This window comes from Peromyscus eremicus, chromosome 13 (assembly GCF_949786415.1).
Source record: "Peromyscus eremicus chromosome 13, PerEre_H2_v1, whole genome shotgun sequence".
NCBI classification, from domain to species: Eukaryota; Metazoa; Chordata; class Mammalia; order Rodentia; family Cricetidae; genus Peromyscus; species Peromyscus eremicus.
In genome coordinates this window covers 59,394,542-59,408,263 of record NC_081429.1, presented here as the reverse complement: position 1 = coordinate 59,408,263, position 13,722 = coordinate 59,394,542, and the positions used below count along the sequence as shown (strand labels likewise).

At 42.4% G+C, this 13,722-nt stretch overlaps 1 protein-coding gene across 1 annotated transcript in view; it reads right to left on the bottom strand.

Annotated features, from left to right (window-relative positions):
• Tmeff2 (transmembrane protein with EGF like and two follistatin like domains 2) overlaps positions 1-1,247 on the bottom strand; it is a 249,943-nt gene extending 248,696 nt beyond the window's left edge. Inside the window, exon 1 of the mRNA XM_059278296.1 lies at positions 977-1,247. Coding sequence (XP_059134279.1) covers positions 977-1,148 — 172 coding nt within the window. The 5' untranslated portion in view covers positions 1,149-1,247. The remainder of the gene's footprint in view (positions 1-976) is intronic.
• Between the last annotated feature and the right edge of the window lie 12,475 nt (positions 1,248-13,722).

Sequence of the window (13,722 nt, the reverse complement as noted above, 5' to 3'; positions counted from 1 at the left end):
TGAATGAGCAAGAGGACTGACTGCCTGTCACTCCAGGAAACCCAGTGAAGGGGGTTAGAACTCACTATGATAGGGTCACTGTGTTTTCAGAAGTGAGTCTCCCAGGCTTGGGGCATGCCCATTCTGGCTTGGGGAAATCTGTGATCACTTCTTTCTCAACTTCTGTGCTCCTCATAGGAGCTGGGGAAAGCCTGGATGGGCATGCATCCTTTGGCTACAAAATCAACCTCTTTCACAATCAATGGCGTTTGCAGCCAAGGAAAGAGAGAAAGGAGGGAGGGTGAGAGGAGAGAGGGAGGGAGAGAGCGAGAGGGCGCGCAAGAGAGAGCTAGAGAGCTATAGACAGAGAGGGAACAAGCTAGAGGAGGAAAGAGAAAGAGGGAGAGAGGGGGAGGGAGAGAGCAGGGAGAGAAATGAGAGGGGGAGGGAGGAAGGAGTGTCAGTCAGTCCCTGGAAACTTGCCTCCTTTAGAAATATCTGTGACCCAGTGCTGGGTAGGAAACCCCTGCATTCAGAAGCATTTTCAGCAGGAATTAACGGTTCCCCCTGCAGTCATCATTTGATTTATTGCTTTCTCGATTGTTCTTTCTCATAAAGTTATTTCCTCGCACAGCCAGACTAGACTTTTTTTTTTTTTTAAATTACGGGAAATAGTCTGTGTTAGGTGTTCCCTTAGATTCAAGAACCCAGAAAACTACCCCCTAGTATTTCTCTAAATCCTCTCAGCTCCAATTTGAGGGCAGACACCCAGGGTTCCCCCACACCTGCACTTTGTTCCTATCCCAGCAGGTCCAACCCTCTCTGGCTGAAGAATCAGTTCCCGGTGTTTCTCAGGATGGAGGTGGGAAGTCCTGGGTTTCAGGCAGGGGAAGGCGTGGGGCTGGGCAGCCGCACGAGGGTGGGCAGGCAGGTCTGTCCAGGTTCCGCGCTTCTGAGGGGCGAAGGGGTGGAGAGCTGAGGGAGGGTCTGGACTTACCGGAGCAGTTCCAGCCGGTGGGCGTTTGGCAGTCACTTAAGGAGGTAGGGAAAGCAGCGAGTTTCACCGGGCGGGCTACGATAAGCAGCGTCACGGGCAGCAGCAGCAGCCAGCAGAAGCCCTCGCAAAGTGTCCAGCTGCCGCACTGCCGCGGGGACTCCCACAGCACCATGACTACTTCGCGCAACTCTGCAGCAACCAGCGGCTTCTGAAGAACACGGGATCGCGGGGGCCACGCAGCGGGCTACTGAGCATCCCGGGGACCGCGGCAGCAGAGGAGGCGGCGGCAGCGGCGGCAGGGACAGCCGGCGGCAGGGAGGCTGCGGCCGAAGCAGCGCATGATCTCAGGAGTTTTCAGCAACATCCAGTGACCCGGCTCAGCCCCGGGAGCGAAAGGATAGTCCGCTGAGAAGCTTCGCCCCGCTTTTTGCGGGGAGCTGCTGCCATAAGGAACGGGGTTGGGGCAAAGGAGGAGCAGGAGACCGAAACCAGGGGCCAGGGAGGAGGCGGCCAGCGGGTGGAGGAGAGGCGCGCGACGAGGCTGGGTGGAGGGACCGTCACAGCGCCCCGCAGCCCGGCCGCCGCCTCTCGCGCTCTGCCGCCCGCATCCCTCTGGCGTTTGGGAAGCAGCAGGTCCTTAGCCCGCCCGGGGTCACGTGGGAAGCGGCAGTCGGGCTCTGATTGGCGGAGCGGGATGCAGGTCCCGGGAGGGAGGGGTCGGCGAGGAGGTGCAAGGAGGAGGCGGCCACCGATGCCACAGATGGGCCAGCTCTCCAGGCTCTTGCCCTAGTCGGGCTAGGCGGGGATGGCTCCTGGGAGAAGCTCAGGCTTCAGGGGCGGCTGCTACTCCCACACTCTTCCGTCCCACTTGCCTCGCTGCTCTGCTCCAGGACGCCCCCTACCGTGCGTGGGGTCCGGGGCTTGCACACCTCTCTTCCGTGCGTGACCCGGGGCTGCCAGCACCCGCCGCGGCTGGGTGGCCTTGTCTTCCAGCTGGAGATGGTGGGGGCGGAGGAGGTGGAGAATCCGCAGCCACAGGGCAGGCGACGGGGAAGCGGGCAGGGAGCAGAGGGCACCCCGCTGGCTGGCGCCGCTGGGCCGGGAAAGGGATCCAGGCTGGGCATGTCGTGGTAGCGTAAGAAGCATAAGGATGCTTCCCTCGGCGGTGGCCGAGAAAAGCGAGTGAGAGGTGGCTGGGTGAGAACGAGAAAGCTCTGGGTGGCTTGAAGCAGCAGCGGCGGCTGCCCGAGGAGCTGCAAACCCGAGGGTGCTCTCCAGGCGGGCGCAGCCAGTCGGTCTCCCTGGCTCTCCCCGGTCTCCTCGTCCCTCCTTTCCCCTTCCAGGCTCTCCGCAGCTCAGACCCGCTAGGGCAGCCGAGGTTTGATTCGCTCTCCCCAGCGCGCTCTGGTACAGCCTGGAACCTATTTGTGTGGCTGTCTGAAAGGCGCAGCCAAATGTGTTTGGAAGGTCAATTTTGGTTGGGACAGGTGGCTGGAGGAGCAGCCAGAGGCTTCCCGGCATCTATGCTGAGAATGGGTTACAGGGTGAATCCACAGCGAAGCGGCGTCCCCGGAGGAGAGGGTTCTCTTAGGCTGCGCGGGCTGTAGCCCTGGGGGCTTTACTCCGCGTCTGCGGGATCACCAGTGACCTGGGAGAGGCGAGGGAGTCTAACCCGGCTGGAGTCACTGGCTCCGCTTGGTTCTCTTTTGCTCCAGCACTCGGCAAACAGCAGAGCAGTACCGCCTTCCTTCTGCTGCACTCCACGCAGTTAGAAACACTCTTTAGCTTAATGGCATGCTAGCTTTTAGGGCCCAGAGCTATCTGGGACGAGGATGGATAGGAGTGTCTGTCTCCCGCGACTCTGGTCACTACCGCAGTCACAGGGTTCTGGATTCCTTGCAGCAAAGAGTTTTCTTTCTTTCTTTCCTTTTTCTTTCCTTTTTTCCTTTTTCGTGTGTGTGTGAGATCGTTCAGTTATTCGGGATTTCTTTTTTCATCTGCACCATACATATATACTCCCTTTCTATTTCTCTCTCCCTCCTCTTCCGTCTCCTTTCCCAGTCTCTCTTCTTCTCCCTATCTTTCAAGAGCTCGCATATCCTTCCCCCTTTTCTTGAAAATTCCTTGTACCCCCCTACCATACTCTTCTGAATCTTGACTGAGAGCATTGTTTGATGGCATCTAACAAGCAATTAGCGTGCTTTACCTAAATCACTTAAAAGGGGCACCAATAGACTTTGAAAAGGGGATATCTTTCCTCTGCAGACACCGCCAGAAAACAAACTATGCCAGAGCAATCCCTCTAAGTACTGTAACCTCCAACCTCCTCCCACCCGATGCCTTTTAACTTCGCCTTTGAGAGCTGTGATCCCACAGCACCTCTGAGCCTCAAAGCCACCTTTCTTTCTTCCTCAGTGTGAAACCCGTCCCTTTATCTCACATCTCGCCTCCCTCCCAAGACTATCTTTCCCCTCCCCCGCCCACCTCTAAAGATTTCTGAATCTTGGTGTCTCTTGCCCCTGGCAAATAAGCGGCCCCGGATCTCAGCGTTCCAGTCAATGACATCTCTCACCAGCGAAGACTCCATTAACACAGATCAATTTGACCAGACGTTGGAGGCATCAGAAAAATCGGCTTTTAGATGGAGCAAGTGAATTGTTGAAGGTAAAGGAATGCCCAGAAGATGGAGCTGCCAGAGATATCGCAAAAACAAAGAAACAGAGCTGCCTTTCAGCAGAGACTGCAACGGACATTCAAGCTTCATGCAGACCCAGCCGCACCAACCCCACAGTACCGAGTGAGAACCTGGGATTTTCCAGGCTCGATCAGGCGTATTAAAACAAGCTCCACTTGAACTTAAGACAAAGTCCTTCAGACAACGTGTTTTTGCAGTAATTATAACCGTAAACCAGAGCTAGGATCCTAGGGTTTGACTATAATGCTGAATTTTACAGAACCTCTTCGCGAGGAGAATTGTTATTGAATTCTCTGCTAAGTAAAATTTTGGCGTGTGTTGTAAGAATGTGTATTCCTCAGACAGTTTGCCCACAGTAACTTAAAACGGAGTCAATTACTGGTTGTGAATGGTTCACACAGTTGCCTCCACAGAGGTTCTTTGAATCACTAAGCGGTTGGGAGCGAAGCCTTTTGGTTGGGAGTGCAGTACTGCTGTCTGACTCACTGTGCATTTCATGTTGCAGAACCACCAAGGAAGGGATTCTGCAACTGGCAGGCACCACCAAGTGGCAGAAGAACATCATTCACTGAACAGAGCACTGCATTGTTCAATATGTAAATAAAATATGCATGTGATTTAGTCTTCATTAGGTACCGAGGAACTAGACAGGCACGTTTTATAGTTGTAAGATTGTATAAGCGCTTCAAATCTTTCCCACTAGGTTCAAATCAGTTTCCTTACGACAATTAACTTTCAAAGTATCCCTACGAATGGTACCTTGCATCATATATTATATGATTAGTAGTAATTTAATTGAACCCATACCATGGGTTTTTGAAGTTCCCATGATATTAGCTTCCAATATTCCTGAGCTAGAATACTTTGGTTACGGGACACATAATCTAGAACTGTTGCAAGGACAGAGAGTGATTGACATATATTAAGATTAAAAATTGCAGATATATATTTTGTTTTTGCAGAAAATTTTTTTAAAAATTTAACTTTTTCTTGTCAACTTTATGAATTTAAATAAGTTTGCATTTAATTTGATTTTTATGATTCTGAATTTTAAAAAGTCATCATTTGCCCTTCCCCTTTCCCCCTTCCCTTCAACCCTTCCCATGTATCCCTCATTCCTTTCAAATCCATCTCCTTTTTCTTTAGTTATTGTAACATATGTGCATACATATAAAAGATAACTTTTTTAAGCACTTGGGGAGAGACTGGGGGATAGCTCAGTTGTCGAAGATTTACTTTATATGCAGGAGGCTCTGGATTTGATCTGTAGCACAACAACAGGCTATTTTCCAAGTGGAGATTACATGATCAAGACCTGTGAGATTACTCAGGGTTTAGGAGAATTTGGAAGAGAGGAAGAAATTGTTCTAGAAAAGCAACATTGAAGATAAATAAGCTCCAGAAAAATCAGACACTCTAGCAATGAGGGACTTGTTTTTCTTCTCTCTCTAAAGTTTTCTTGTTCAATAGAGGTAGGGTGCAGACTGAGCTTTGTAGTGTGTCAGACGTTTTACCAGACAGAAAGAAGCACATCGTTATTTAATCCCTTCAACACCCCTAGAGACAAAAGTGGTAACTAGCCTTGTTTTGTGAAAAAGTTGCATCAAGCATTTTGGAACTTAGCAAAATTCTCTCTAACATCAGAACACAAGACCTGCTACCACTTCTTACTGTAGTACTGTTCCACTGAGACGAACTATATGAGGAGTTTCTGCCTGCCCTTTCCTTGGTGCACAATAACACTCATCTGCATTAATTCTCAAGCAGGAACAATAAGATCCAGTGGTTTCCATACCTGTTTGATCATATAATTAATTGAGGGTTTTTTTTTTTCATTTCAAATTTATTTTTGTGTGCGTGCATGTGTGTGCCGCAGCACACATGTGGAGTTCAGGGGAAACTGTGACAGTGGATTTTTTTTTTCTTCTATCCCCCACTAGGGTTCCAAAGATCAAACTTGGGTCGTCAAGCTTGGTGATAAACACTCTACCCTCTGAGCCGTCACCTGGCCCAGGAGCATTTTAAAAATATATGTCTTTTTATTTCTGAGAATATGATATAATTACACCATTTTCTCTTTCCCTTTCTTCCTTCCAAACCCTGCAACATACCGTCCTTGTTCTCTTTCAGATTTATGGTCTCTTCTTTAATTAGTTGTTGCTACACTCATAAGCAATGATTATCTTTATGCTCTGATGTTAGACAGAATTTTGCTGAATTCCAACATACTTGATACAATTTGTCTGCAAAACAAGAATATTTGTCACCTTCGTTGTAGGGGTCAAATAACAATGTGTTTCTTTCTGTGTGGTAAAATGTTTGACACACTAAGAAGATATACATACATACATACACACACACACACACACACACACACACACACACACACATATATATGTAATGCTCTGTCTGTATAATGTTACTTGCATGTATGTTTTAAGGGCTGACTTTTTGGTATTGGATAACCATTTGGTGTGCTCTTCCCTGGAGAAGATTATTTCTCCCAGTCTTAGTAGTCCTTGGTTGCCTGTGGCTCTTTGTGTAGGGTTGAGGCCTCTCTTCTGCTTTTCCCTCATGCATTTTGTCGTTTCTACTGGTGACCTTGTTCAGCTCATGCTTGGGCAGTCATGTTGGTGAGACTTGATGGGTGTAGCTTCTGACATTATTAGGAAATAGAGTCTCACAACAAGCTCCCTGCTCCTCTGGGTCTTACAGTCTTCCATCCCCCTCTACTCCCTGAACCTTGGGTAAGGGGTTGTTTTGTAGATGGATCCATTGGAACTGGGCCCTGCAACTCTGCATTTTGAATGCTTGTGTTTTTCTGCAATGGTCTTCCTCTGTTGCAAAGAGAAGTTTCCTTCATGAGAGAGGAGGAGAATGTGTAAGTTCCATATCTCACTAGGAGGATTTTCAATTAAAAAAACTTGGAGTTGGATTCTGTAATCTGTATTTTAAAATTCATTTTTGTTTGAGAACTAAGGTACTAATTGAAAGATGTCTGAACTCTCACTCATGTGATTTTTATAGAGGAGTTAACGGAGTAGAGACTTAAACTCTGTATATAGAAAAGCTACTGGATCTGTTTTATGCATGCTCATCAAAAATATATTATGTTGCTAATATGTCTGATTTACTAACTATGAAGGTATAGACAGTTTCCTCACTTGCAAAATGTAGGCAATAACACCTCCTAAGAATGTTCTGAAGATTAAAGGAAGAACAATTCATGGTTTAGGAGCATCCCTACAGAAATGGCTGAATCAATGAGCAAATGCACAAATATACCATTTTATGTATACAAGCAAAAGTGACTATGGACAGATGATACTGAAGTACAATGAATATTAGTTGCTAATAATTGAAGTAGAAGTACAGTATTATTCCATCACCTCAACATTTTTATAATTTAATTTCTAGTCTATTTCAGATAACTAAGTAAATATAATATTCCAAAACCTATTCCTTTAATACTAATATGAAAAGTATATATTAAAATTTCATCATATGATAAATATAATGGAGCTGTGTTTCTAGATCAAATTATATTGACAATGTTTCCCAGAAGCTGGCTTTATTTCTTAATGACTTTTATCATAAAACAAAAAGCAGTTGTACTTGCTATTTTCTCTATCTCATAAAGTTAGTTAACAATGCATAAATGGCAATATGTGATTTATAAATAATTTTATAAAGTTGAATTTTCCCTACATTTTGAAATTCTTGTGATTTTAGTTATTTTTTGGTATTTAAAGTTTGGCTTTATAATTTCAATACTAGAGAAATAGTTCAGTCTTAGTGCACTGGACCTCGGTCATGACTTATATCGTAACAGTCTAGGGAATTGAAATAGACTGATTAAGAGTTCCACCCGCCGGGCGGTGGTGGCGCACGCCTTTAATCCCAGCACTCGGGAGGCAGAGCCAGGTGGATCTCTGTGAGTTCAAGGCCAGCCTGGTCTACCAAGTGAGTTCCAGGAAAGGCGCAAAACTACACAGAGAAACCCTGTCTCGAAAAACCAAAAAAAAAAAAAAAAAAAAAAAAAAAAAAAAAAAAAAAAAGAGTTCCACCCAACTCTTGGAAACTCTGAGTCAATATTGGCATGGTTTTATGAATTCTCCTGGTGTTTCAGTATCATGCTTTGGCTGAACCCTGTTGCTGGGAGAGTGAACCTCCCCTCAGCACACACATATCCAAGTCGAGAAGCAGATGAGTGAGGTTTTTTCCAGTTAAAGGTTTTAAGCATATCTCACAAAAATACTTTCTGATAACAGTATCTAATGAAGGCAATATAAACCAGATGATGTTTGAAACTAGCTTGCCAATAGTTTACAGAACAAGAAGAAAACTACTATTGAATTTCAAGAGAGTTAAAAGCAACAACCCCTCAGCATGACTTGGTATCTTTGTATTTACGAATTCAAATTGGTTTCAGTGTCTGTTACTTCAAACTCAGCCTTACCTTGGGACTTACTGTAATGCTTTTGTTTTCAAGTGCATTATAAAATCTTTTTGTTGAAGGATAAAACTGTTTTTCATATCTTTCTTCTTTTGCTACTCATGGTTATGGCTGAACTATACTAGAAACACTTTTGGCTTTGTGAAAAGAACTAGTAAAGGTAGTTATTTCCAGTTAGCACCTATGGTAGTTTGAAAGAAAATGGTCCCCAAAGGGAGTGGCACTAATGGGAGATATGGCTTTGTTGGAGTGGGTGTGGCATTGTTGGAGGAAGTGTGTCACTGTGGAGGTGGTCTTTGAGGTTTCATATATGCTCAAGCCACACCAAATGTCTCAGTTAACTTCCTGTTGCTTGTAAATCACGACGTAGGACTCTCAGCTCCTTCTCCAGCACCTTTTCTGCCTGTATGCTGCCATATCCCACTGTGATGATAATGACTGACCCTCTGAACTGTAAGCCACCCAATTAAATGTTTTCCTTTATAAAAGTTGCTGTGGTCATGGTGCCTCTTTACAACAATGAAGACTCTAAGACAGCATCAGAGTCTTTTATGTTCTAAACATTATATCCATTTATTTATCAAAATAAACCTCAGTCATTTCCCCCACTTTCCCCAAAGTGGAAATCAGGTATCTGAGCACTAATGTTCTTAGCTTTTGCATGTCTTCTATCTACTCTGTATTGAAAGGCAGGCAAGAAGGAAAGGAGAGAGGAAGGGAGACAAGGTGGCTGGTAGGGAGAGGAAAGAAAAGCAGAGATGGACTTTTTTTATATAAGGAAACCTGGAATGGCCTCAGGTGAACACTCCTCTCTTGTAGTTTTCCCTGTGTGTATTTCCATATCAAAAGCTCTGTGGAGCCCTGCAGTTAAATCAAACTCAAGCCTATCAAATAAAGCTAAACACCTGTTTAACTCTTTATTGATCCCATATTTTCCAATATTATTTGATCATGGAATCTCTTTTAGCCACAGAACACTAATAAAAATGATGGTAGTGGATTTCCATATGCGAATTACGACTGTATTATGTTAGTTTAGAGGAGGAAAACATCTTAAAAATACCTGAGTGTTTTGGAGGAGAGTTCTGGTCATCCCCTCTGACTTCCCTTACACACAGTCAGACATGCCACTGCCAACTTTAGTACAGCAACTTTCCCGGAGTTCTCTTCTCTGCAATGTTTCCTCCAGATATGAAGGTTTTGGGAATACAACTATAATATCAGCTTTTGCTGACACAATCTTTAAAGCATTGTCCTCAAGTTCATGTTATGTAAACTTTAAATTATTGTCATTTCTCCAGCAGTGTTTCCAGGATAAGGTCAGATGTTGATCACGTCAGAGGATCTTACATTAGACCAGCAGAATCCCATAGTGGAAAGAGAGGAGCTGACTTCCCTCTTTTTTTTTTTTTTTTTTTTTTTTTTTTTTTTTTTTTTTTTTTTTTTTCAAGACAGGGTTTCTCTGTGTAGTTTTGGTGCCTTTCCTGGAACTCACTCTGTAGCCCAGTGTGGCCTCACAGAGATCCGCTTGCATCTGCCTCCCGAGTGCTGGGATTAAAGGCATGCGCCACCACCGCCTGGCCTAACTTTCCTCTTTACACCTTTATATTGATCTCTTTATAGAACAAATATGTATTCTTCCTTCCTGGCAGGGTAATTAGAGATTCTGATGAAAGGACAAGTGATCCCACATGACAGGGCCCAAGAACCTACAACAACTGAGTTGAACTGGTTGCCCTGGAACAAATAAGGTTTGTGTACTGGGAAGGCTCATTAGCTTCTCTGAGCTTCAACATTCTCTCTTGGTCAGAATTCTATTTGTTTTTAAACTTGAGTAGCAAAGAAAGAGTCATCGGCAATGAAAGTGGACTGTGAGCTGGCACTCAAGAGAGGAGAGAGACGGTGATAGGAAGAACTAGTGTGAGTGAGAGCAACCTCCCACCTCACCGTTCACCACAGTATTCTTTTGTACACTTCAGATATCTGAATTTTCCTTCATCTGCACTGACATTTTAATTGTAGATATGTTTATGATTGAATTTAGTTATAGTAGGTATCTATTATACATTATGTATTGTTATGAAATCATAAATGTTCCAAGTTTCAGTATATTTAGTTATGGAGAAAAGATCACTCTGTAGGAAAATTTTTTTCACCATGGAATTCATTTTTTTCTTGTATTATGTAAGTTCCCCAAATTATATTTCAAAAGCCTTGCCTTTCATATGTAAACTTTTTTTTTTAGATACAATAATAACACCCAAATCATTTTTTTTTCTTTGCAACTATATGAATTGCTTTGGACAAAAACATGCATACACTCTCTTCCTCTCTCATATATTTTTCTTTTGATTTTTGCATTTTTTTAATTTACTAAATATTATAAGAAGATCTAAGTCATTTGACTTGATAGAATGCTGTTTTAGACATTTACAAATTTAATAATTTAACTGTTATATTAATTTTATCTCACAATTAAAACTAATGCATTAATGATATGTGGTTTTTTTGTAATAAAGATGTTTACCTTATTTCCCAACAAAAGAACTCAAGACTGCAAGGAAGAGAACAGTTCAATTGGAGAGAGCAATATTGTGTTGTCTGGCAAAACAAAGATTTACATCTTGATCTTAGCCACTTTAATGAAGAATATATTTAAGCTGAGCATAATAATGGAAATATTAGAAATATCTTGCCAGTTTAGTTCTGATATATTTGCATAAAAATGTTATAGTAAAACATAATTTCTTACATATTCTATGATTCTACAATATTTAATAATAACACCAAAGTCTAACGCAACACTAGTTGCTGTACTGTATGCTCAAAAGCAAATAGAATTGATCTTAAACTTTTTCCAAAAGGATTTTAATTATCACGCCGGGATAATCACTTCTAATATTCATACAAAGCACTATGTTAATTACAACACATGTATAGACATAGGTAATAAGCTCCTTGCTTCTACAATGTTGTATATTCCCATATCTGCTATAGACAATTTATTCTTTTTAAAGATTTATTTTTATTATTTTGATTATGTACATGTGTGTAGAAGGTATGTGTACATGAATGCAAGTGCCTACAGAGGTCAGAGATGTGAGGAATTGTAACAACAGGCAGTTGTGAGCCACCTGATGTGGGTGCTGGGAATTGAACTCAAGTCCTCAGGAAGAGCAGCATGTGCTCTTAAACCACTGAGCCATCTCTGCAGCCCCTGCTATAGACAATTTAAATATACCATCTAAAATGATCCATTTTCTTGTGATGAGAAAGAAGTATCAATTGTCAGTTTCAACCAAATCAACTTCAGAGTAGTGGGCAGGACACTGAATTTGAGTTGAAAGATTTAGTTTCAAGTTCTGGCTCTGAGCTTGGAACTGTGTGAAGCTAGCTTTACTGAGCCCCATTTTCTGTCCACATGCAATTTGACAAGTATACCATGAAAATAAAATTATGAGCTACAAATCCCTGTACAGTTGTTATTTACCATTTTCAAAATGTGTACAAGGCTATGGGATGTCCTATTATTTGGTCCTTGCTTCTGAAATCAGAATCAGGAGCCACGACAGACACTCGTGATCTCTTTTCGTACAATTGCCCAAGTCCTGAACACTTGGTAATGAGAATATATTCCTAATTCAAGATCTGAAGGTATTTTAAAAATGTAAATAACTACAACTGTGTTACTGTTAAGCACACTATGAATTATTCCGCCCCCCTCCCCCACCATTTGAAGACACTATTTCACTCTGTATCTCAGATTGGCTTGGAACTTACTACGAAGCCAGCACGGGCCAATCTTGAGCTTTAGATCTTCCTAGTTGAGCTGCCAAGAACTTGAGTTGCAGATGTGGCCCCTGTCACATCTGGCATGTCCTATTTTTGTGAACTCACGACTTTCAGAAAAGCAGGGAAACCCACAGACTATAAACATTCGTAAGTACTTTGTTTAATGTGAAAGTAAATGATTTTTTTCATAGTCCATTGTTTTACTTAAGGTTACTGTTGGTGTGATGAAACACCATGACCAAAACAAATTAGGGAGAAAAGGGTATGTTTAGCTTTCACTTCCATAGCATTGTTCATCATTGCAGGAAGTCAGGACAGGAACTCAAAGCAGGGCAGGAACCTGGTGACAAGAGCTGATGCAGAGGCCATGGGGGAGTGCTGCTTCCTGGCTTACTCCATATTGCTTGCTTGATCTCTTGAAAAAAAAAAAAACTTAAGACCACAAGCCCAGAAGTGGGGTTGTCTATGGTGGGCTAGGCCCTCCCCTATCAGTCACTAATAAAGAAAATACTCTTCAGACTTCCATACAGCCAGATCTTATGGAGGCATTTTTTTTTTTAATCTCACATCAGGTGACTCTAATTTGTGTCAAGTTGACATAAAAAATAGCTGGCACATACATCATTTTGTTGTTGTTGTTGTTGAAATATTGAACAATGATTCTTTTAATGAAGTTAATGAAGACTATAATTTAGAGAGTTTAAATATTTTTATGTGCTTTGTAATTAACTTCATTATCTTTATGATGTTTACATTGTACAATTCAGTGAACAAGCGAGGAAGGAAACACAGTGTCATTGATCAATGTGCCAAAAATGTTAATTTTATGGCCTTTTCTTCCTTTGGTAGGCTGATTGTTTAATCATATGTTTGCACCAGTGTTAATAATATTTACACAGCATTTTTTTTTCTTACAAAACTCTTTAAGTAATTCTCATGCTCATTACTAGACATATACATTTGTTTCTATTTTAGAGACCCAAAAAGTCATACTTAAAGATACGTCTAATGCTTTCCAGCTGAAGTGCCAATGCTCTGTAGGGACAAGATTCCCGTTGGAGCTGTCACCGTAACTACAGAGAGCCGAAAGAGAGGTCCCCTGTGCATATTATAAATATTGGTTTCTTAAGCTGTATGCGTAAGTGAGCAATGACTTCTTTGTTGTATGTATTTTCCCACTCACAAAATTATACTTGAAATAGATGATAATACGTTGCATTTGGCTTATGCTTTAATGCAGCAGGATAGTCCTGCTGGGAGGACCAGCCTTCAGCAGCTCAGGGATTGAGGGGGAGCCACAGAGTTGGAGGACTAATCACTGGATTTGACTTTTCTATCTGAAGGAATAATACTTAATTCCCTGGGGCTGGTGAAAAAGGGAACACACACACACACACACACACACACACACACACACACACACACACCTTTAGAGTCATTCTGTCATCTCTCATCTTTTTATTTCTTTCTTCCCCTCTATCCAGGTATCCCTTCTGTCTATTCTTAAATTTTTCTTTACAGCTTACATATCCCAGCAGAATCTGTCAAGAAATATAAAAATTACAATGTGGTTACATTCTATTTTTTAACTGAATGATTACAATGAATACAGGATAAAAAACCATGTTTTTCATATCCCTTATATGATTAACTATTTTAAATGTTACAGGTGATTATCTCCAAGATAAAAAATTATCTCCAAGAACCCACATATATTCATGCCCAAGCAACTTGTTATAGATCAACAAGAGTGTAGGAAACAAGGTATTTTTCTCAGTCAGCTCTTTCACTGGCAGGCTGCAT